This window comes from Pezoporus occidentalis, unplaced genomic scaffold (genome assembly GCF_034315485.1).
Source record: "Pezoporus occidentalis ecotype Australia unplaced genomic scaffold, CSIRO_AGI_Poc_V1 ctg97, whole genome shotgun sequence".
Lineage (NCBI taxonomy): Eukaryota > Metazoa > Chordata > Aves > Psittaciformes > Psittacidae > Pezoporus > Pezoporus occidentalis.
The window spans coordinates 927,447-952,097 of record NW_026916336.1 but is presented as its reverse complement, the minus strand read 5'-3'; the positions used below and the strand labels follow the sequence as shown (position 1 = coordinate 952,097).

At 47.6% G+C, this 24,651-nt stretch overlaps 1 protein-coding gene and 1 long non-coding RNA gene across 2 annotated transcripts; both read right to left on the bottom strand.

Annotated features, from left to right (window-relative positions):
- Nucleotides 1-1,096: 1,096 nt before the first annotated feature.
- LOC134157480 (uncharacterized) lies at nucleotides 1,097-8,813 on the bottom strand. The gene is made up of 3 exons (XR_009962332.1): nucleotides 8,040-8,813; nucleotides 6,285-6,374; nucleotides 1,097-1,306 (listed from the first exon to the last, which is right to left on the bottom strand). It is a non-coding gene; the product is annotated as an uncharacterized LOC134157480 (long non-coding RNA).
- A 6,552-nt stretch (nucleotides 8,814-15,365) lies between these two features.
- On the bottom strand, nucleotides 15,366-17,766 carry SOX14 (SRY-box transcription factor 14). The gene is made up of 2 exons (XM_062606455.1): nucleotides 16,787-17,766; nucleotides 15,366-16,633 (listed from the first exon to the last, which is right to left on the bottom strand). The coding sequence occupies exons 1-2, from the start codon at nucleotides 17,056-17,058 to the stop codon at nucleotides 16,336-16,338; spliced, it is 570 nt and encodes a 189-aa protein (XP_062462439.1). The 5' UTR covers nucleotides 17,059-17,766; the 3' UTR covers nucleotides 15,366-16,335.
- Nucleotides 17,767-24,651: the final 6,885 nt, after the last annotated feature.

Genomic DNA, 24,651 nt, shown 5'->3' with positions numbered 1-24,651 from the left:
CCGAGGTGAAGTTAAGTATTTCCAGTGGCAGCTTCAGGGAGGACGACTGGCATGGAAGGAATGTTTTGGCAACCCAAATCAGAAGCTGTAATGTCCTCACAGGGAGTGTTATAATTTCTGATGCTATTTCCACAGCATTGCAGGAAATACAGGGGTGCTGTAGTGAAATCTGTGCTAGCAGGGGTTAACTTTATAGGTTAGAAAGAACAAGAAATGAAATCTGTGCTGCCTTTTTCGAGTCTTTGGTGTATATATAAATGTACTGGAGAAACAGAGGAAAACAAGGACTGATGAGTTGGGGTTTGGAGGAATTGACAGGAAAAATAATCAGAGCTAACTTTTCAGATGCAAACCTCACCTGCAGCAGAACTGTGCCCTCACACCTGTTACCTGTGGATTATTTTTTAGTTTGAGTTTCAGCCTTTAATTAATTCAGTAGATGTTGCTGGTTATGGGTTTCTTCCCCCTCAAGCCAGAATTAAGCAAGCAGCCCCAGCACTTCTCCATAAAGAACATGCAATGCTGACATCCCTACAGTTCTTTGAAACTGATGGAAATTTGCAGAAGTCAATATTTTTAATAATTAATAATTTTTGATAAAAATTTATTTGTTATACAAAAATCTGGGGGGTTCCGCATGTAAATACATTCATGTTTTTCCTGTGTGACTTTGCTAGTTATAAGCAACTGTGATCAAAGTAAAAATGTTTTCAGGGATGCTCTAGTGGACTGAAAAAGAAGGAAGATATCATGAGCTCCAGGTCCACATGGTCACTCAGAACTTTGTGTGAACATTAAATGAGCTTGTAGCCTCATAAGGAATAAACCAAGAAATCAAGTGAGTCCTGACTTTCTTGCCTACCTACAACAGGGTTAATTGCCTGCTGTGGTAGTCTTTACCTGCAAGCTCAGGGACAACCATTAGGGCTGAGCTGGGTCCTGCTTGCTCTAACTTCTGTGTCTCTTCAACATGCCCGTGCACATCCATCGTCACAGTATAATCCCTCAGGAACTCCTTGGGACACCAAGTGCCATTTGTCCCACATGGCTGACTCACGGTGGTTTGATGCCAGCAACTCCCAGGTTCAAGCATTTCGGAGTTGGATTGGGTGTCCAGCTTTTAATACAGTAAATGACATCTGGAAATCCATACTCCTTAAAGGACTTTTGCAACCTCAGGCTCCATCTCTGCTGTCAAATACACCATCTTGCAGAAGGGGGAGCTTCCTCCCACTTCGTTCCATCTCTGCTTTATAGGTGAAAAGAGTTACCTCTGGAAACGCTCACACTGAGGGAGCCAGAAGACCTTAAAAACAAGGAGAAGAAATAACAGATTTACCAGCAAACACAACAAACGCAGGAGGATACACACACACAAGCATCCCTTAGCTGTACTAGCACTGCAAAAGGAAGTCAGCAATGCAAAATAGACTTGTGTACACTTTCCAGGCATCTCTCTGCAGCACAACTCTCACATCTATAAAATGGGAACAATGATACTATCCCCACAGCTATATGACATGAAATGTGCAAAGGGAATAATTACAGATTTGGTGAAAATGAGGCATTTAGTGTCCAGAGTCAGTCCTATGTATTAGCAAAGTCCATAAATCCCCGAAAGATTGAAGGTTTGAAAATATCAAAAGGTTGTTGAGAAATAACCCGTTCCTCTGCTTCAAGGTTCATACTCAGGAGATTGCTTTCTCTGGCTGCAGAGACAATATTTCACTGAGTGGGAATATCTGGAGTGAGTCCTCTTGGGACTTGGATTGAGGAAAAAAAAAAATCATCATATTCAGTGCACTGAAGCATTTTATGACTGAGCTTCAGCGAAAGTCAATACCAACCATTTACTCAGAGACAGGAGTACTCGACGTGCACGTGCACGGTACAGGCCAGCTGTGCAGAGCCCGGAGGTGACGTATCTTGATGTTAACTGATCCAAAGACCTCAGTGCCTGTTATCACGCAACAAATAAAAGATTCTGAAGAGTGTTCTGATTTTAAATTCAATTACTCAAAGTTGAAGGCAGCACAGCAATTCTTATTATAGAAAAAGAAAAATTAAATCTACTGGATGATATTGAAATAGTGTGTGCATTGCACCAACCATTCAGAAATAGAAACCATTCTCTTGGCTGCAAAATCTTTCCTGTGCCAATTAGACCCCCCCTACTGAAAAGCTGCAGGGAAAACCTCTCTCCAACAAACATCCGAGCCAACCACCCTCACAATTACAAACAGAAGTCTCTTGCCTGAGCCCTTCTCCCTTTCCTCCCACACCTTCTGAGGAGCTCTGCACCTTCCCTGGGTAAAAATTGCCTATGGGGAATAGTTACCTAATGTCATGGAGCAAACCTTGCATAGTCAGAGGGGAGGATTCGCAGCACCAAATCTGAAACCTCAAATAGCAGCACAATTATACTCTTTACTGGTGCAGCTCCAGGATCATCCAGACAAACCATGGGCAAGCAGAGTAATTTTATCCTGATATGCCTGTCTAAACAGCAGATAGCTCTTCTGTAGTGTTCTCCCTCACTTGTTAATTTAACGCTTGATATATAGGAAAAATTAGAATTAAAATGTACCCAGCTGCTTCCTTCATTCCTGACTCCGTTTAGAAATATCTCACATATCCCCACAAAATGGGATAAAATGCTTGAGACACTTATGAGCCTGTATTTTATTTTTAGACAAACCTGTGTGATTTAGGATCCTAAATTCCAGCCAAGGCCAGGTTTGCACAGCTCTGACCACAGCACCCATCACATTCAAATTCCAGCACCAGTGTGGGAGGAGAGGCAGGTCTCTGCTGCTTTGGGTGGACAAGCTCTTGAAAGATCACAAGGATGTGGGCCTGTGAAAAACAAGCAGGAAGGTAGGGCTAGCTCCCAAACAACAAACATCTGGAGTTGGATTTAACAGCTGACTTTCTGGAGACTTTAGGCAGGGTAAGTTACACAAGAGGAGTGCTGCTCCTCTAGCCGTGGGGGCAACAAGGAAAAGAAACCAGATGCTTGGCCAGGACACTGAGAGCCTTTCTTTCTCTTCTCCAAGGCTCTCCGAGCAGCAACCATGCACACATGATGGAGAAGGTGCCTGACAAGCAAAAGTCATTCCGTGTCTCTCTTGCATGTATCTGCAAGAGGAGAAAGCAAGGATTACACTGGACCCTCGTTAATCCAAGTAGCTGAGACCACAGGGACCACATAAGTGCAAGCTTGCACATCTGTCATATGCTTATGAGCCCATATCCTTCAGAGACACTTCTGAATTTTTTTATTAAAGAATGAATTCTTGGGCTGGAAACAAAACAAAAGAAACACTCAGTTTAAAGCATTATGCAAGAGCCACAGAAGTGGCCATGGGTCAATGTTAAACTACCACCAGAGAAGCGAATTCTGGAATACTTATGTACCTCTCAACTGCTATGTTTGTTTTTTTCTGTGGCCAAGAAAACAAATGGAGATGTTTCAGCTTGGAGAGTGTATAGTGGAGATGGTGGGTAAGGAATAAAATCCATGCCTTTGAAAACCCATGGAGTTACAGCTTTGACAGTGAAAAAAATGTTATCTGCACCCATCGGGATGGGGAGGACACAGGAAAGGAGGAAACATGAAGAGAGGAGGGGAAGAGGCAGAGAGAAAGGTCTGTGTTTAATCCAGATGAGTCGAGTGCAGGGAATGGACCCACAAACAGAACTTCTGGTTAACCCAACCCAAAGACAGGGTAGACTATGAAACAGGCAGGTATGGAAGTTTGACTGCTTTTCCAAGGCAGCAGGAGAGGGAAGTCTATGCAGAAAGGTGTCACCTAGTGCCTCCAAATGACTCATGGAGACCACAGGAAAGGTGATATCCTGGGAGAGGTGTGGAAGGATGGTGATTAGAGAATGATCTTGTTTTTTATCAAAACATTGCATTTCATACAGGAAAGACCAGCGATAAATCTAGGTTGGGATGACAAAAAGTAGTGTTGGGGCAAATACGTAAAACTTCTTGGTGAATCAAGTAATCAGTCAATCAACTGATCAAGTGCTTGATCAATAGAAGAGAGCAAAAGACTGCACCAAGGACTGGCAAAGAGGAAGATGATAAAAAGGAATGGACAAAAAATCGATTTAAGAAATGCCCAAACAGTCTATAATGCCTCTTCTCAAGTAACCAATGATACCTTCAAATCTTGCAGGATGTTCTGGGGATGAACCTACAGTCACCACTTGCTCTGGGGAGTACTAGTTTGTCCATGAAGTGCCCATCTTTAAGAACACTGAAAGTTTTACATATTTATGGATTGGACAATACTGCCAGTGTGTGCCCAGAGAAGGACAAAAGCTGGTACAGCTGCATGAACTTATCACTTAACAGTCTCAGTCTGACCGAGTGTTTCCTTCTTTGCAAAAAGATCTGTGGACACTGACATATAAGCACCTTCGGGGCCAACTGTGGAGTTGGACATGGCATCACACTGATGACCAAGAAATGAGGACCAGGACCAGATGCTGGTAGTGTGGGGGCCGCTGGGCTCTGCCAAGGCCCCTCACAGGACACCAGTGACTTCCTGGGGTGTCACAGCAGAAGTCAACTTGGCTGCAAAGACCTACAGCAGCCTGTGATATGGAGAAGGGGAACAAAAAGAAGTCTGATTTGACAGTAGAACATAGTGCCAAGTGATCACAGCAGAGGTGAGCAATTAATGATAAAACCAAAATCTACATTTGTTTCTATTGCTGGCACAAAATGAGGCCATTGCCCTGTCCGCATAAAATCAAACACCACTTCATCAGAAATTAAAAAGCAGAAATTCCTGTGTTTGCCTGGGTCAAAGTCTAAACTGCAAAAAGTTCATGTAGTTCATCTGCAGGGACAGCTGCCCAATATACATTTAAAGGGTATCCAAAGCCTTCAGCAGAGGCATGTGTATCTCTGAGATGATGAACTGCTGGGGCTGGTGGCTCTGTAACTGCCTTCAGTCCAGCTCCACTCACACTCAAGGGACTTGGGGAGCCTGAGGTTTCTCCAGTTCTGTTCCTATTCAGACCCAAAGGGATTCTCCAGCTTTCCCAATGCCAGATACCACAACATGACCAGACTCACAGACATCAAGCTCCAAAGTCAAGCAAGGAGGTTTGCAACAAAGAAAAAAAGCCTGCACATTTCTAAATACATCCACGTAAATACGTGTCTCTTTGCTGCACAGCGAAAAGAGATACAGTCCAGTTAGAAAAATAAACCCTCAGAAGATCTGCCCTTTTAGGAGTTAAACACAACCAAAAGTCCTACCTGCCCATGATCAACACACAGTTTCCAGCAAGGTCTCCTTGCAAAACTATCATGCCCTCAGCCTCCTCAGTGCTTTCTCACAATTCAAATTCAACAGTTCCAATGAGTATCTGCAGTTTCCTGAGGAAGGCATCCCAATTCCCTTCTTTTTATTTCTCTTTCTCTGCTGTGTTACAACGTCCCACTGGTTTTGCTGGTATAGATATAGAAAGTTTGCTACAATTTCTGTGCGAAGAAAGTACGCAGGTAAGAACCTGTGTTAAAGCTATCAAGGCAGGGATGATTAATTTGTAGTTAACATCCATTTACTTCATTATCCCTTCATTGAAGCTTGACAAACGTGAAAGCAACAATGAAAAATACAAATTAATAGGAGCATTAGCACTGAATGCAACCTACTGTACATTTAATCCCCACAGAAGTGCATGCAGATGTGCTAGATCTTTCCTAAGAACCTTTTATTCACCTTCCTGTCCTTGGTTTTAAATCTATTTAAATTTAAAGAGATCTATTTATACACACACATGTCTGTGTGTGTGTCAATACATATGCATGCATATGTGCAGAGCAGAAGATTTTCTCATCAGTTATCAATTAAGGCTGTGAAAACCACTTTGACTAAACTAAAGCACCTGCATAGTTTGACCTTCTGGATGGTTTCTTTCCAGGCAACAGGTGCTCCCAATGTCGCAGTAAGGGAAGTAACCCTGGGGGTCCTGTCCCCACTTAGCCTCACGTTGAAGGGAGTGGCTCAGCTCCATGCAGAATGATCAGTTGGGAGGAGAGAGAAACGCATTAGTGCCACCTCTTTTCACAGGAGCATCAAGGAGATCTCACACAAAATGGAGGGATGTTATCTGAGTGGAAAGCAGCTGCTTGCCCACTTTTATGTAGGCATCTCCTCCCACCCTGCAGCTATTTGAACATGAATGTGGGGGCTGTGAGGCCTAGAGGTGATTCAAAAATTATGCTAAAGCATCTTCGTGCCATACCTCCTTCGTACCTCAAGTCAGACTATGTTGCTGCATCAGGGTGAATATACACAGTGTGGAGTTGTCCAGCGCTTGCATATCCTCAAGACAAAACTGAGGACCTGTGAGGAAACAGAGAATTTCTGTCATTGTTACATTCTTCACTGAAATCTTCTTGAAATAAATGCTAGTAAAAGAGCTACCCATCTACCCTTCAAGGTGACCTGCAAATGAAGAAAGGTGGATTTCTAGCCTTATTTTTGGCTTAGTTACAAAGGCCTGAAAAGTTGGCAGGAATTTGAAGCAACGCTGGGGTTTTTAATGCCACCTTCCCCATTTTCCTATTTTATTTTCTTTCTATTTTCCTGATAGAAATTTAGTTCTTACCTTCCCTGACACTCTATAGCCAAAGAGAGAAAAAAATGAGATCAAACCATTGCTGAGGACTGACACTGGTACATCTGAGAGAGGGACATATGGTCACACCACCTCCTAGTTTGCCTCCAAAGGAGGAGAGGGAATACTTTTGGCTGCAGAGGGGTTATTTCTAAGAGGGGAAGAAAACATTAATTTGCCTTTTGTTGGCCCCTGTTTAACTTACTGATCTAAAGAAATCTTAGGTGAAAGTAAGTTTCTGATAAAGATCTAATTCCCTTTCTCCTTTCCCTACCTGGCTGGGGAGTTCCCATATAAGTAGGGCTGGATGGAAAAGGAGAGGGGGAAAAACCCTTGCCTGTGTCAAGAAACAAAATGACTCACACTAATAGCTCACAGGGAAGGAAAGAGGCAAACATTAAAAATGACTACATGGAAATTAGGAGAAATTACAAGCAATTAAATACTCTAAATCAGAGGTCTCTAACCTTGCCGAGAAAAAAGAATGCTGGAGAAAGCTCAGATGTGATAGTGCAGTTACAGCTAAGAGATAAACCAGGGAAAATAAAACCTGGGCAAGTAGGGTGCAAGTACATTTCAGTCCTCCTTCATACCACAGTGGGTTTGGTTTGCAAAGCTTTCCTGGGGGTGGACTGCTTTGTGTGGTTACTGCAAAGCCAAAAGACCTAAAATCATTTTGAACCACCAGGAACATGACCTCTTATGCTGCCCTGATCCTGCTTTCCCTCATGCACACGACCACAATGTGACAGCCTGGTCTGCACTCTGCTGGGTATGTTTCCTAGTTTTCCAGAGGCAAAAAATTCCTTGTGGGGTAAGAGAGTTTGGACACCAAACCTGTCACCAACTGATAAAATTGGACTGGGATATTCTAAAGGATTATCCACAGTTCTAGGGCAAAGAAACAAACAAGCCAACAAAAAGTCTGATTTAAATGAATGTAATATTTATTTTGTATTTTTTACTTATTCCTGTTGGGAGGATGTGTCCATCATTTCTTACTCCAAAAGCCCTCACTTATTTCCATGCCAGTATGATGACATTTTTCACAAATCTAAACTTTTCCTGCTGAAAATCAGCAAGAAGAATCCTGGGCTGAAGCTCTAGACAAGCAATGACAGCAAAAGGCAGGACCTTTTCCTTCCTAAAGGCAGGACCAGGGCTTCCTAACAGGGGTCTACTCCCCTGTGAGCACTGAGCTCCTCAAGTTTTACCCACCACCACACAGCCTCAGCAATGTGAGCATGCAAAATAATCACGGAAAGAACACATGGGATGGTAAACTGAGGAAGGAGAAGGGTTCTGAGAGCAGAGCTTGCTGTATCACATGTATCTCCTCATTTCACACAGACATCATTTGTAAAAGCACAAAACCCCAGTGATTTACTTACCGACTCTGGCAGAGGGTGCCACGCAGGACTTTTCTAAGCACAATGGAGGACTCAAGCAACACCACTAAGCAAAGAGCTTGGGAGCAGCCGAGCCCCGTTTCCATGGCCCAGGAGTTGGGGTGCCATCCAGGATAAGGAAAAAAGACAAATTAAGCAGCACCCTGAAAGTTACTCAAATGGGTCATTAAACAAAAGTGCAGGACATCAGTTCTTGCTCCAGAATGGTGAAGTTGGACAGGTTATTACAAGCAGGCAAGACGCAATCATGTTTGATTTCCAGCAGAAACGAGGTTGTGAGTCCCCGATGGGTCAATGGAAAGGGGAGCCAGGCTGGGCCTCCTCTGGGGACCTTCTCCATTGAGAACCACAGCAGCAATGAGATCCTCCAAAAAAGTGCAAGTCCCAAATCAAAAGTCAAGCCAATATTAAAGGAAAGACATTTACAAGATCTAAAACTGTGCTAAGCAGAGGTATTGAGATGTTGGAACTAAACCTACCTTATTCCCGCTAGTGGTTGCATTTTAAGGAAACCTTTTAAAAGGATTATCTTCAGGAACTCTCTTTCAACAGCCTTTCCTTTAAGAGTCCTTCATGGTGATACTCTTATTAATTATGCTGTGTGATATGATTATGTATTTATTCAGGTATGGGTTGGAAACACGAAGCAGGGTTAACATTTGCAAGTGTCACTTACAATAAGGGATCTGGTAACTCCAGCCTTTGATCCGGTTCACAGTTGTACAGGGGATCTGCACGGGGCAGGCATCCATGAGGTAGCTGTTTTCACCAGGTTGCTTGATCTTGGGGTGATTGGCTGGTTAGTTTATTTATACATGGATTTGAAAAACAGAATGTTGAGGACCCCCCAAGCCCTGGCTGAGGCTCTTCTTAATGGCAGCCATAAGAAAAATTACATTTGGATCTATATCCATATGTAGCTGAAGATAAAGATGTATATTTTTATCTGTATATATAGGTATTTTCATATCTAGCTGTCTCTCTATTTACCTGTTTTTAACAACAAAAAGGCGACTCCTTACACAGCTTTTGATTCTATGTTTAGACCAGAAAAAGAAATTATTCCGCATCCCTCCAGCCTGAAGGTCTCTGGGAAATGATGGATGATTTAACAGCCTCCTCCATCTTTGGGTGCACAGCCTTATCCTCCTTGTAACTATTCCTGCAAGTGAGGGCCACCATGCTGAGAGCATGGGAAGACAGAAGCCACCTCCTGCCGGGTACAGCCCTAGCAAGCAGCAGTCACAGGAAAGAGCTCACCTAGGGCAGCTTTGCTTTAGTAATTGAAGCTGTTACTAAGAGTGAAAGAGGTTTGCTCTCTGGTCACTACTTCTATAAAAGAAATGGCACCTCAGGTTCAGGTACCATCCCAAATGCAAAAAACACAGATGTGGCCTTTACATTGTGAAGGTCTGAGGCCACCAGGCTGATTCCTGCCCTCCAGTATTGCACTCCCTCTATACGTGGACGGAGGAGGCTCTATGGGCCTCAATGCTCATAAAGGATACGTGTTAAGAATGTAAGAAAATATTTTATGTTTAAATACAAACATTCTGCTCCTACTGAGAGAGATGTTGCCATTGCATGTGCATGTGCATAGGCATCATATATATTGTGCATATATACAGCATACGCAAGCTGGATGTATGTTTAAATCTACGTACGTGTACTTACGATATATGAATGCTGTAAATATCTGTACAATATGTGTATATTTTATTTTAGAGGCACGCACATAGGGAGGGAATGAACTGTTTGTACAACATAAGTATAGAGACACAATACATACATGTTGAGCACACAAACTCCGCTCTATATATATTATATATACACATGTAGGGGCATATAGAACATCTGTATTGCATATATTATTTACAGATATACACAGACTTTTTTTTCCCCAAACTCAAACATTTTCTTTTCCACATTGCTGATTTACTCAAAGTCTGTAACATAAAACAGGGGCTGGGTGGGGAAAGAAGGGAAACTTCGCTTTAGCTACTTCAGCTGAATCTCATATTATTTCCTTTTTTTTTTTTTCTTAAGAAAACTTCATTGTATATTCCAGAAAAGTATATTGGTGGGGTAGGTTTACCAGAGGCAGAGAGAATGTGCAGAGAGTGAGAAAGTGAATTGATGGATGGATGGTTAAATGAATATAAATGAACTGATACTTTTACAGGAAAATAACATTTCTTTTCTTTTTTTTTTTATTCTATAGATCAGTGGGTTTTGTATCTGTAATTCTTTCATATCAGCAAAGAGGAAATAAACTCCCATGTAAATCATTTTGCCCCCATCTGGAAGCATATTAAAAGCATGCCTTTTTTTTTTTTTCTTTTAAGCAGAGCCCTTTTTTTCCCCTATTTGCTTATCGGTTCATCCACCATTACATTTTAAATGAAATTGCAAGACCCCCCTCTTCTCCCTTTCTCTCCTTCCCACCCCCCCACCCCCACCCCCCAAATTCCGGGCTGATGTCGGAAAGAGGGAATCAGACTCTCCCATGCTTTAGAATAACTGACCTAGATTCAATTACAGATAGACCCGGCAGACAGGACAGCACCTCGCTGCCTTCTCAGGGGTCTCTTAAAAAAAATAAATCAATAAAAAGGGCAAAATAATAATAATAGTAACAATAATACCCTCACACACACCCCGAAAAAGGCAAATAAAAGAGATAAAGGGGGGGGAGGCAGATAAACAGGCGGCTCTCACCAACAGCACCTGAGTGCTGCAGGACACCCCTCGCCGCGCTGCCCCGCACAGAGCACCGGCTTCGCTGCAGCGCCCTCCCCGACGGTGCGGCCGTTGTCCCGACAGCAGGGACGGGGCTGCTCAGCCACACACCCCCGGCTGTGGGTTCTTTGGGGGCCGCTTCGGAAAGCACGGCTTTTGGGAGGTGGGGGAGGGTCCCGTTTCGCAGCGCTGCTTCCCGGGCAGGAGCGGGGAGAAGCGGAGGGCTATCCCGGGAGGAGAGGGGATCATCGCTGCTCTCCCTCCCTCTCCACCGGACAGGGTAGATGTCGGGGGGTCCCATTCCCCCCCCCACCCCGGACCAAAGGAGCTGAGGTGGCACGGGGAGGGAGGAGAGGGGGGGGCGCTCAGGGCCCGCAAGACGTCTTGTTTCATCTCAAAGTGGGACCGGGTCCGCTCTAGGACGCGCCGTTGCAAATATAATCTTCATATTCAGTTCAATGGAGTCTCCTTATAATTTACAGCGGAGAGATAAGGCTGGAGGATGCAATGGAAAAGAAAAAAATCTGAAGTCATCCTCTCCCCCCCTGTACTGCGCTGCACCTTGGGCAGCGGAGCAGAATCCAGAATCTCAACTTCTCCCGACATATGTTTCCAGCAGATAAGTAAACAATCTGGACGTGAAATGAAAATTTTAATTAATGCAGTAATGCTATTACACCTCAAGTGTGCAAATCCCATTGCCTTGCACTGTGACAATGGGTGGGAAGGAGGAAAGAAAGCAGACAGACAACAAACCACAAGCAAATTCTAATCTGGGTTTTGCTTTTCACTCGGCTCCAATTGTTTTCATAGTTTGTTTCCTTTGAATTAATCTCATCCTTATATTTCAATAATTACCAGCTACTCATCTCTTCCCCTCTTTCTCTCACGCACTCAAAGAGCCGGCTCCCTCTCCCTCGCTCTCCTTTTTAAATTGGATCAACCTGTATTTAATTTCTAGGCTTTTAGGCATACACATGTTGGCTCGTTGCAGTGTGGACATGCACCGACCCTGCACGTTACTTCTTGTTTAGCTTTCCAAATGCGGCGCATTCAGTAATAACGAAGTATTTTGCCCTAATAAAAAGGGAAGGAAAGGGGGGGGGGGGGGAGATAATAAAGGCTGGGTTGTCCCTTTGATGTTGGTATAAAACACCCCAACTAGAACAGAGGCGTGTGAAGGAAGAAGAGACACGGAAGCAAAATTAAGGACGGAAAGAGAAAGAAAGGCGGGGGGGAAACGTAAATTACAGACACATCAAAAGCAGTGGCAGAGGCTGCCTCACTCCGCAGCGAGGAGCAGCGCGGAAAATGCAGCCCGCTCTTCCCCCGCGGCCCGAGGGGGGAGAGGTAGCAGAAGCGGGCTGGGCTATAGTTAGCTCAGTAGTAATTTTATCGTGTTTTAAAGCATTTTCTGTGTTTTGATTTGTTTTCTAAGGGAGGCGGTGAGCACCCTCAGGGTGGGGGGACCCTCCTGCTTGCGCTCTGCCAGGGCCGAGTTCTCCTCTGCCCTCGGAAGTCGGAGCAGCGGCGGAGCACGGAGCCGGCGCTGCCGGAGCCGCACGTGTGGGTCCCCGGCCCGGTGCGGTGCGGCCGGTCGGGGCTGCTGGGAGCGGAAGAGGAGGAGGATGTGTTTCTGATCACCGCTTACTTTTAAACACTACAATCAAGGGATGTAGCCAGGAGGTCGGGCCTGGAATAAAACCGTAAAATCAGAATTGCAATCTTTTTGATGTTTCAAAGTCTCTTTGAATGCCTTTGATACACTCAATAGCAAATTTACCGGGCTATTATCACTAATAAGCAGAAATAAGTAATATCTCTCAGAGACGTCTAGGGGCTTAATGTATCCTTTAAAATAAAGTTTTTTAACATCATATAATTCCTTTTCTGCCTTTGTCTCTCCTGCGAGCAGAGCTCCCTGGCGATCGCGTGGCAACACCTGGGCACCAGATAGGGTTCTCCCCGTTCCTTCTGCCTCCCAACTTCTTTCCTCTTTCTATTTGGTGTTTTGCTTAAAGGAAGGCCAGGCTGGATGCCTTCAAGTATCTAGGTGGTCCTGCAGGCAGCGCTGAGCCAAAACAGAACCATTTTCCGAGGAGAGAGGAGACGAGATGAGAGGAGATGAGACGAGAGGCTAAAGAAAAAGAGAAGAGAAAAAAGAAAAAAAGAAAAAAGAAAAAGAAAAAACAAAAGAAGAAAAAGAGAAAAGAAGGGAAAGGAAAGATGGCAGAGGGGAGCTGCGGGGGGTGAGAGAGCCCGGTGGTGGGGAACGGCTCGGGACCGGGGCAGCTGTTCGCCGGTCCTCTCCCGGCGAGCGGCTCCGCTCGGCTGCGCTCAGCTCCGCGAGGCTGCGCGGGTGCTGGCGAGCCTCCGCGGCGCAGCCCGGCCCAGGACAGCGCCCGGCCGCGCACCCAAGGCGTGGTGCGCATAACCCCGCGGCCTTTGTTTAATGATTTTATTGAAAGAAGGAGACAGTTGTGGGGAAACAGGTTTGACAAGGAGCTGCATTTTCCCCTCGAGGGAATAGCTTTTTTCCTCCCTCTCTCTCTCCCCCTTTCTTTCTGTTTTTAGTTTCCCTTTGACATCAAAGTCAGTAATCGGTTCATTGCAGTGTCAAGATCATTATTTAATTTATTTATCTCCACGAGTTAAATAGCTACACACCTGCAGACAGGCGAGAAAGTTGGAGGAATAATACGGAGGGGTAAATGGAAACGGAACACACGGCGAGCAGGGGCTGTGGAGGGGAGGTATGGCAGGGCGAGAGGGCCAGGAGGGGGTAGACGAGAGAGAAAGGGAAAGGGAACGAGGAGCAGGAATATAGAAGCAAGCAAATAGAGGAAAAAGGGGGAAAAAGATAAAGAAAGGAAGAGAAAGAAAGAACGGAAGGAAAGAAAGAGAGAGAAAAGGAGAAAATGAGAGAGGAAGACAGATGGAGAGAATAAAGGGAGAGGAAAACAAATACACGAAGACAAGAAAGAGAGAAAGAAGAAAATGAAAAAAGGAAAAAAAGGAAAGAAAGAAGGGAGGAAAGAAAGAAAGAAGGGAAGAAGCAAAGAAAGAAAGGGAGGCAATAAGCAAAAAAGGAAGGAGGAAAGAAAGAGTAAAGAAGCAAAAAAAAAAAGAAAAGAAAGGCGGAAAGAATCAAGAAGAAAAGGAAGTAGGAAGATCCCCGCTAAAGTTTCCAGACCAGTCTCTTCGCACTCGCCCACCTCGCCCCGATTTTGCCCCGAGCACCCCGGTCCCCACAGAGCCTGCTCCTCTCCGCAGCCGCCGGGGCCGCCCCCGGGAGCAGCGCCCGGACGTGCGCCTTGGCCCGGCCCGGCTGGCTCAGGAGTACGGAGGCTCCCACCAAAGCTCTGTTGCGGTGGGGACCAGGGGGCGGACACAGTGCTCCCCCCTGGCTGCTCTGCCCCCTTCTCCTGCGGAGCCCGGCGGGCCGCGGGCAGGCTCTTTCCCCGCCTCACTCTCGCTCCGACCATTGTCAGCCTAATCTGGGTGGATGTTAAAGGACACTGAGCTATCGGTGTTATCACCCAGAATGACAGCAACTGTCAGCTGGGGTTAAATCAGCACTTGGCGCTCCCGGCGCCGCGCCGCGCCTCCCTGCCCCACGCCGGGCGCATTCAGCCCCGCGCGTCCCAGCGGATCGCCCCGCTGCTCCCAGGCCCTCCCGAAGCCAGCTCCTTTAATTGTCCTCATTTGTAAGAGCCGTTTTGTCATGCTAAACAAGGCTGGAGCAGCCATTCTAACCTTTCCTTTCAGCCCTTTTCTCCTCTCCCCTTTTGTTTACGTTAGCCTGATCTCTCATTTATTTATCTATCTATTCTTCCTCTGCTTACCCTCCCATTCAAGCCCCATGTATGTTAATTGTGTTATGCCGTTTAATTCTAACATCGGTCTCCAAAGAGCACTTAATGAGCAAAGCACATCCAAACACGCATCGCTCCGGCTATTCAGCTCATCCAGACGGAACTCTTACTCCTTCTCCCCATTCTGCAGCGAGACTCCCTCCCTTCACAAAGGGGCGCCGAAGAATAGTCCTCTCCTCTTCCCCCCCCCCAAATCACTAATTGATCCTGACAAGATGCTAATTTCAACCCACTCCCTTCATCACCAACAACACCTCCCCCACCTCCCCCCCCCCCGTCCACCTTCCACATCTCTCCTCGCACCGGTAAAACTTCAAAGCCCCAAAGACAACTTGGGGAAGGCTGGTTCCCCGACGGGACGGGGTCCAGGGCTGAAGGAAGCAGCCCCCCCGCAGATACTCGGGTTTGTCGCGGCTCCAGCCTCGCTTTTCAGAAGTTTTCCTACTCCACAGCCGCGTTTTCCCCGACGGGCTCCAAACAGAGCCCTGCCCGGCCGTTTCGGCTCCAAACCGGTCCCGACACGGTGAGATCGGCTACAGGAGGGTCGGGACGGGGAGAGTGGCAGCGAGCGGCGGCACTGCGGGAGGAGCTCGGCCCTGCCACGGGGAGCATCGCCCGCAGCTCCCGGCGCTCGCCGGTGAGGGACGCAGGGCTGGGAGCCGAGGCACCGCATTTACACCACGCAGTTGCCTCGTTCGATGACAGATTGTCTTTATTCAAAAAGTCTTTTGTTCAACAAATGAAAAGGTTTAACGAGGTAAAATCCTGCCGGATACATATCCCCCCCCCCTTTTTCTTCTTCCCCAAGACATTGTGAAAACATGTTGAAATTACCCTCGGTCTTTACTCGTTTTTTTCGTTATTATTAGTAGTAGTAGTAAGTTTTTACAATTCTACTGCCTGACTTCATACCTGACGCTCTGTCTAAAGTAAACTTAGATCTAGTCTCACTGGATCACACAAAATTAAGGACTATTTGTTTTAAATTAAGCAAACACTATCATATGCTTTAAATATAAATGTTTCTCCCTTTCTCTCCCTCTCTCTTTTTAAACTTTGAAGAGCTCTTTTCTGACGTGAAAAGCAATTTTACCTAGTACTGCGTGGTGACAAAATATATATATATTTATATATATAACACAGCTGATCTCGTCTTTTAATGTGCAAAAGGAAAAACATAATAAATGAAATAATCAGAGTAAGATCAGGACATCCCAAAGTCAAGTCCAAGTGACACGAGACCCTGGAGAACTCATAGACATTAAGAGAATAAATAAAAATCGAAACCGCCTCTCTCTTTTTTTTTTCCTCCTTTTTCTCCCCCGTTTAGTCCCGAAAGGGCAGTTCAAGGTTCGCTTTTTTCTTGCTTTTTTCCTTTTTTAACACATTTACAACTCTTACAAGTGTCGGGCTCCTATCTGACCCCGCCATTGCAGATCCCCCCCCGAGCCTGGGGCCAGCTCTCAGGGCGAGGTTTATAGGCGAGAGCATCTCCAAGTCCCCGAGGCAGTGTCCGCGTCTGTCCCGGCCCGGTGACGGGCAGCAGAGTCCTGTTTCAGGGTGGCCTTTTGCTTCTGCAGGTTTTATGTACATGCACACGAAGGAATCCCAGTTCCGGCTGCCACCCGGGGACACACACACGCCTGTGGGGGTGTGGGTGGGTGTTACATGGCAGTCGCATGTGCTGAAGAATAGGGGTCTATCCCAGTCTTGGTCATGCCTGGGAATAATATGTAGGCAACTGGAGGTTGCAAACTGGAAGCAGACCAAGCGGTACAGTTACATGGCACGACATAGCCCGGGTTAGTTGGCGAGGGGTGAGTGTGGGTGTGTTGGCTGGGGCAGCTCAAGCTGCCGAACGCCCCGTTCTGGTATCCCAAGGTGGAGGCGTAGGGCAGGGTGCTGGTGGCTAAGGTGTGAGGAACCTCAGTCATCTTCTGAATGGCGCTGGAGCTGAACTGGCTGGGGTCAAGTAAGGAGTAAGGTGCTGAGGTGGGAGGCAGGAAAGCCCTGGCCTTCTCCGGGGAGCTCAGCAGAGAGTCAGTGGCCCCCACGGGAAGCCCGGCGGCCTTTAAGGGATCGGTTTCCCCGAGGTAAGGCAAAGGGAAGACATACCTGTCCTTTTTGAGCAGGTTCTTGGGTTTGCGCCGGGGTCTGTACTTGTAATCGGGATGCTCCTTCATGTGCTGAGCCCTCAGCCGCTTGGCCTCGTCGATGTAGGGACGCTTCTCCGCCTCGGAAAGCAACTTCCACTCCGCGCCCAGCCGCTTGCTAATCTCCGAGTTGTGCATTTTTGGGTTCTCCTGGGCCATCTTGCGCCGCTGACCGCGGGACCACACCATGAAGGCGTTCATGGGGCGCTTGATGTGGTCGCTGGGCTTGGACATGCTTCGGGCGGGCGGGCGGGCGGCTCGGCAGGGCGCTGCGGCGTAGGGCGCGCTGGGGGCCCCGGACGTCGGCGAGAAGTGGAGGATGAAGAGGAGGAGGAGGCCGAGGGAGCCGGAGGAGCGGGAGGAGCGGGCTCAGCTGATCATCACAGGTCCTCCGCCAACGCCGTCCCCGGCGGGAGCCCTGCCGGGGCGGGGCGCTGAGCGGCAAGGAGCAGCGCGGAGGGGCGCGGAGCGGCGGCCCGCGGAGCCCGGCGGGCGGCTAGGCGGGCGGCGAGCCGCCGGGCGCTGCTGCGGGCCGGCGGTGGGGAAGCGGAGCAGCGCGGGGCAGTTCAAAGGCGAGGGGCTGCGGCGCGCAGGCTGACATAGCGGCAGGGCGTTCACAGCGCGGCCGGGCGCCCAATCAGCGCGGAGGGGGACCCGCTTAAAAAGAGAGGGAGAGAGGAAGAGCGAGAGGAAGAGGAGGGGAGGGGATAGGGGAGGGAGGAGGAGGAGGAAGAAGAAGAAGAAAGGAGGACACCCCCACCCCCCCTTCAAACGCGCAGATTAAAAGGAAGGCTTTTGTGAGTTGCTGTGCTAATAGCAGCTGCGGGGGAGGCGAGACAAGTGGGGGGGTCATCCCCATCCTTCCCACTTCCTTTCCCCATCCTACCGGTGTGCGGTGTGGTGCCGGTCCCGACGCCCTCCAGGCTCGCCGTCGGGGCTGCGCTCGCTGCTCTCCTCCGTGTGCCGGACCGCTCTCCCGCTTGCAACCCTCCCCCTACCCGCCTCCCCGCTCCGCAGCCCCGCTTAACCCCGGGAGCAGGCCCGCGTCCCGGCTTGCTTTGAATAATTGCCTGCCTCCCGCGAAACGCCCGTGGGGAAAATATTTATTAAATGGAAACAATTGTCCCGGCTCCCGAGGGGGACCGCGTTTGTTCCAGGCTTATTGGTTTTTAGCACCTGCTTTGGTTAACGAACCTGCTCCGAAAAGCCCCCGCCGGGCAGCCCGCTACTCCCCTCCCGCCCGTTTCAGAAAGCGACCGAAGAGAGAAACGAGAAGTCGGGCGGGCGGCGCGGAGGGGGAAGGCTCCCCAGGCCAGATGGGGGGGCAGCGGCCCCGGCCCCTCCGGGCCCCCCGTACCCCTCGCCGGGGCACGCCTGTAGCTCCACCTGTAACTTCGTCTCCCTCCCGGCCGGGAGCCGGCGTCGCTGTCCTTTTAGTGCAGGGATGCCGCTATTGGTGGGTGTCCCCTCGTCCAAATAATAATAATAATAATGACAGTGTAAACCACCCTCAACCTTATTTTCTGCTTTCTTTTCCTCTTGCAATAAATTACTTTCATTTCCCGGCAGAGCCGTGTGAGTGCGGGGCCGGGGTCGAGAAGAAGGAGGAAGAGAAGGAGGAAGAAGAGGGGGGGCATATGGTCCGCTCACCTGGATGGAGCCGGCAGCGCCGGAGGCTTTGACTGATGCCGCCAGGCCATCCCAGCGGCTTTTTTCGTTGCCCCCAGAAATGAGCCGCGAATTTCTCCGCGCTCTTCGGGACCCGCGTTCAAAGCGGGAACTGTGGATCTTCCCGGGGGGAGCGGATCTTCCTCGGGAGGAAACTTCCCCTTCCGAAGGTGGGCTCCTTGAGCCTCCCCATTCTCCCAGCAGCCGCTGCCATGCATAAGGGACAAGCAACCAAAACAAGGAGGGTAGAGGATGCCCCTGCCCCCACCTGCCCCCGTGGGCACCTGCTACGTTACCCCCCCTCTGGAACCTCCGTGCCACGCGTGGTCCCGGTAGTCCTGTCGGGACGCTCACCGCTGGCCTGGGCGGGGAGGTCCGAGCGCTGCCCCGGCCCCGGCGGGCACCTGCTGGCTCGGGAGCGGCACTGGAAGGGTGACACGCATGGAAAGTTATTTTTCACTCCCCTTCTCCCGTGGGAACAGCTACACCAGCGGCCCCGGCTGCTGCCTCTGTGTCCCGCGGAATGGCCACGGCTGGGCGTGCGCGGCCGCGCTTTAACAGCCGCGGTTAAACCCGCGCTGGCGCCTCTTCCCCCGACCCCCTCTCCTCAATATATTTTGTTTTCCCCTCCGCCGTTTAAACTACAAAACTCCCTTTGTTTTCATTGTTTATTCTCAGATTCTTCGGGGGGGGGGGGGGGGGGGGGAGGAGAAGGGAAGGGGGAATTATATCATTCGTCATCCCTCGCGGAGATTAAACGAAGGAAACCTGGCGTCGTTCTCCAAAAATCCGGGTAGCAAGATAAACCGTTCGGAAGGGAGGGATGGCTCGTAGGCTCTGCCTGCTCCCTAAAAGTCTTTCCAATCAGTTAAATGTTACACCGCAATATTAATGATAAAAAGTCGGCAGCCCGGCTTTCATTGGCTGGTGCCTTTGCCTTCATGCATCATCCCACACTCTCCGATCAGCTCGGGGCATTTCGGGCTCTGTTTTGTTCATCTACATCCCGTGTATGCCCCCGTTTAAAATAAAAGGCAGAGAGGAAAAGAAAGATTTCCTTCGAGATGCCAACGACTGAACTTTTAAATACTTCCATTTTCACCCTAAATCATCGGTCTTGGAAGGGCATCTGTTGGAGTTGTACAACCCCCGAGGACGGGTTTTATAAACTTCGCATCTTTGGGTTTTTTTACTTTGAGACAGAAGCGATTTCCAAGGCGGTGACTGAAATCCTTTTCTCCTCGCCAGCTTGTTTAGACACCAAAACTAATAGTGCGATTATTATTCCTGAATGATATCATGGTAATGCAGAAAGATAAGAACGACCTGATATGGAAACATTAAAATTATATTCTTGGAGGTAGTTCATTTGGAGTAACTTGAAATTAGATGACATCATGTAGCCTGAGATCTAATATCAGCATAAATAGAGCTGTATTTCTGCCTTCATCTTCCTCCTCCTCCTTGCAGGAATCACGGTCAGGCTTGCAGTGTTGCAATTGCCAAAAGTGGGAGGCAAAGAGCTGCAATTTGAAAATACACCCGATCCAAACTTTTACTTGCTGGAAAATAATGGATATTTTAAAGAACAGGGTTTTTTTTTTTATATATATGCTTCAGGTGCTAAGAAAGGGAGTGGATTTGAATTTATTTTGAATTGAAGGGAGCACGTTTTGGAAAGACCTTCAGGTTTCTGGTGCTTTTCACAGGCACTGAAGACACCAGTCCTCCTTGCTGTTCTGAGTGACCTGGTGAGATGAGATTCCCACCGTGCTTTTTACAAATACATAGAACTAGCTCAGTGCACAAGTTGATACTTTCCTTTCATATTTGGTTATTTTACACAAAGGTGCATGCATATATTTGTTTATGCTTGTGCCACATATTTTAAAAACACCCATTTAATTGCATGCCATCATATAATATTCTCTGATATATATATGTAAAATGGATGCATACAGCTCACACAAGCACACAGCACTCACAGTATTCACAGATACTGTGTGGAACAGAATACATACTTATGGATCCCTCCTTGTACATATTTGCAGTATTTCTTGCTTGGTCCCCCTCCAACCCTGAGAAAAGCATTTGTGAAGCTACAGCTAGAAGCAGTGACACTGTTTCAGACTTCTGTATGGAGTCTAAAATCCCTGCATGGAGAGATTTAATGGAGCAGGTCACTGCCCTGTACATACATGACAGAAGAGGGTAACAGTGATGGATGTGGCAGACTGGATCATCCCACAATCTGGTGTGCCCAGTGACTGCTTTCTCACACTGGCCAACAAGAAATGCTTCCTGGGAAGGCACTATGCTCTGTGGGAGACAGTCACAGAATAATGTGCTAGAAAAATAAAGATTTGCCTCATCCCCCGTTACTTAGGACCTGGCTTATGCCCTGAGCCTGAAGTTTACAGCCCTTTCAAAACTTCATTTTTGTTCTGCTCATTTTATCTAGCCGTGGCACTACATGATCTGCTATGAACACCTTATCCTTTAACAGAGTGCTATGTGCCTTTACAACACTCATTTCTCACAGGTGATCTGTTCATTACATTTTTGCAGCATTCCTTTTTGTTGTAGTCTGCTGTTAATGAGGAAGGTGATGCCTATTTTTGCACCAGAGGATTTTCTTCCCAGTGATAACTGTGCAGTGTGGACAGTCCTTCTCAGGAGCTACTGATGCTGGGAAACCTGTTGCCAGCTGACACCACCAGCGGGCCCAGTGCATTTTACTGGTGCAAGTCTTGGGCTGGGTGAGTCAGCGGCACTACTGTACAATGTAATTTTGTGCCCCAATTTATAGCAGCCTTCGTGGATAATAACATTAAACATGGTTCTCTGTATGTGTTCGTGTGGAAGTGCTCCATTGAGCCATACTGACAGCAGCTACTTGGGTTGACATTCCTGCCACTGTGAAGTGCATAATGCTGGGGCAGAGAACACCAAAAATGCCCATGCAGAGCCAGACAGTAGCTTGGGCTCCATGGGACCCACAAAGGGTCTCTGGGTGCAACCCCTGCAAGAGATTCCTGGGGCAGGGCCAACTCTGTGCCTTCTCCTTAACACCATTAGTTGTTAAATGATAGCTAACAAGTGGCTGAAGAGTAGTTCACCCTTTCCCAGTGAGAATTGCCCAATGGAAACCCAGCAGGATCCCCTTATGTTGGGTAGACCACATGAGGTTCTTGGTGCATCAGCCCACATCCCAAGGAATGGGAAGGATCCATGGAGATCACTGTTTGTATTCTCTGCAGCAAAAGCAGCAGGAGAGAGAGCTGATGAGCCTCTCCAGTAAATAAGTATATTCGCTGTGGCCATACATGTAAACCCAAGGGCTTGACACACAATTGACTTTCTAGATATTGTATGGCCAGGGAGCTTCAGTCATTGTCAGCAACATGAAGTGAAGGATAAATGACCTAAGCTCAGAAGTGCAGAGCAGGCTTGTAAGGAAAGGTAGTATCTTTTATTAGACCAACTGATACAGCCAGAAAGAACCAGACAGGCTTTCAGGCACACGAGTTCTGAAATAGAAGCAGCAACTTTCAAGAAAAGTGCCAAGGCTGAACTGTTTATCTCATGTACTCACCCGCCTCTGTTTCTGGGGATGCTGATGGCTTCATTGGTTGCAATACAGCCATCCTCACTGGTGCAGGATGAAGCACAGAAGTCTGATTATTCCCAGCTACATGTCAGGCATGGAGAAATGCAGAGGCTGCTCCAAGGTTGCCTTAAAAGCTTGGGGCAGGAGAAGAAAATGACCCGCAGGGATTGGTGTTTCAGGTGAGCTCTGGAATAGCCTTTTTCTGGATCACTGACCTCAGTCAAAAGCTGCACGTGGAAAGCACGTGGAGCTCAAATGTAGCCAAGTGTTGTGTTCTGCAAACAAAGGATATGCTCGGAAGTATTATCTCACTGTTATTCTTCTAGTACAGATAAATAACATGGAAAGTGGAGGTCTGGTCAAGATACAAAGATACAGAGGAAAATGCTTGTATTGATTTATGTAATCTCAACACCAGTTCATAGGCTCATAGGAGTTCTTACAAATCTATGTCTTGTCCTCGAGTTCCTCATTTTGCATTTAGAGATCTGAATGAGACGAATGGTGTTTAAAGGCAGCCTCTGCAGATGTCCCTGAGGGTTGTGGTGCTCTGAGTTTCAGGAGCATCTGTTATTGTAGTGAAGGATGGTTCAATTCATGTCCACTCCATTTATTTCAGATCTGTCAGCATCATATGTACCAACAAGGTGGAGTTAGATTTTTTTGTCAAATCTGCTCTTTGGTCAATGTGCCCCTTTTGTGAAAGATTTGCACCCATAAGCACAGCCAGGCCCACAGCACAGATAAGCTCACATTTAACTTCCCACCTATGTGAACCAAACCACACAAGAGTCATATGGTTTCCTCCCTGCCCTTCTCAGGTACACTGATATGGCACTGCAGTTAAACACATCAGAAATCCAAATGCCTGTGAGAAGGTGATGCTCAAGACCCATCAAAATTCAAAGAACAGACAATTTGTCTTGTTAGAAGGACTGTAGACCTTTTCTCCCTTTTCACAAAACTGTTCTCAGTGTCTCAGGATGAAGCCCCAGGGGTGGGTTGCGATATTTTAAACACTGGAGAACATTTCTTCCCCATGACACATTCCCAGTGTAAAGGCAGGACTCTAGAACACTGACAGCCAAGTGCTGACTGCCATAAGCCTGGAGATGTCATCTGTCATGTGGTTCAAATGATGTGGGTAACCTGCAGTGCATATAAGGAGGTTTTAAGTGTGCTGTTTAGGTCCTGAATTGCTGGAGAGGGACCACAGCCATAAGAGATGCTCCAGTAAGCAAAATCCACTCCATGGTAATAAGAGACAACCAGTCGTAACAGATGGTCTTTTCCCTCAAACCTGAGTCCCTCTGTAGACTTCACTCTATACAAAGCACATTACATATTGGGATGCTGGCTGGCAGTACCAAGCCTGTCTGGCAAACACAGCTTTGGATTGAACCAGTGACACACTGTCTAAAGAGCCAGTCAGTTCTGTTGTTCATGGAAAATCCAACGCTGCCACTGACCTCACCAAGTGAACCAGCTTCAAGGAAACCACAAGGTACATACCCACCCATACTGTCTGAAAATGCAATGGCTTCCATCCAAACACTGTTGTACAGGAGCCTGGATGACTCTGATACACATTTTGTTGCTCGCTGGAGCTTTCTAGTGGCATTTTAGAGGCAAACATCCTCACTGGCTCACCCCCAGTTCTCAGAGGCTCAGTAGAGCAGAATAATGCCACATGTCTGGGCAGGGAAGGTGTCCACACGTCACACATAGACTCTGCGTAGACTGGCTCTTTGCTCTAGGGTGTTAGTTGTGAGTTAAATACCATGTCAGATACCATGCTCTGGTGGGGAATCTGGCAATGGGTCCCCAGCAGTAAGGAAAAGACCCCTCCAGCATCCTCTCCAGGAATGCAGAAGCCATTCCTCAAAGAGGAAGCAGCAGGGCTGCAGTCACCAGCCATGCAACAGTGCCATCCTCCTTGGGCATCAGTTTGACCTTCTGCCCAGCAAGGCTGTGAAACCAGTCTGCAGAGCCAGGAAAGAGGGAAACATCACTGCTGGACTCCAAAAATGAGTCAACCAGAGGGATGGAGGCAGAAAAGCATTTGGATGGAGAAAAGCCCAACCCCTTGAGCCACTTGGAGATCCACGCTGGTGGGAGATGCAGCCTTATTGAGACACGCTAACTCTGCTGCAGGACAGACAATGACTGGGAGCAGAGCTGTGCTGACCTGGCACTACCCAAAAGCATTCCTGGTTTGTGTTGTACATGCCCTTTCCTGCCCTCCCCAGCCTGGTCCTGCTCATTCGACCACAGCATCCCTGACTCAGGGCCCTTTTTCACTGGCAAACAGATTCCTCTGCAGAAAACTTTGGGGCAAGTCTCAGGAACTAATTTTGGGGGATGGTACAGATTATATGATCATGGCTTGAGGAAATTATTATATTTTTAATTGAATTTTGTGTGCTATGCACAGATACTACAGTAGTGGGCCCTTTATCAATTGTTAACACGAATACTAATGAATACTAATGTTAATCATTTGTTTCTGGAAACAAATACAAAGATATTTCATGGAAAAATCACTCTGA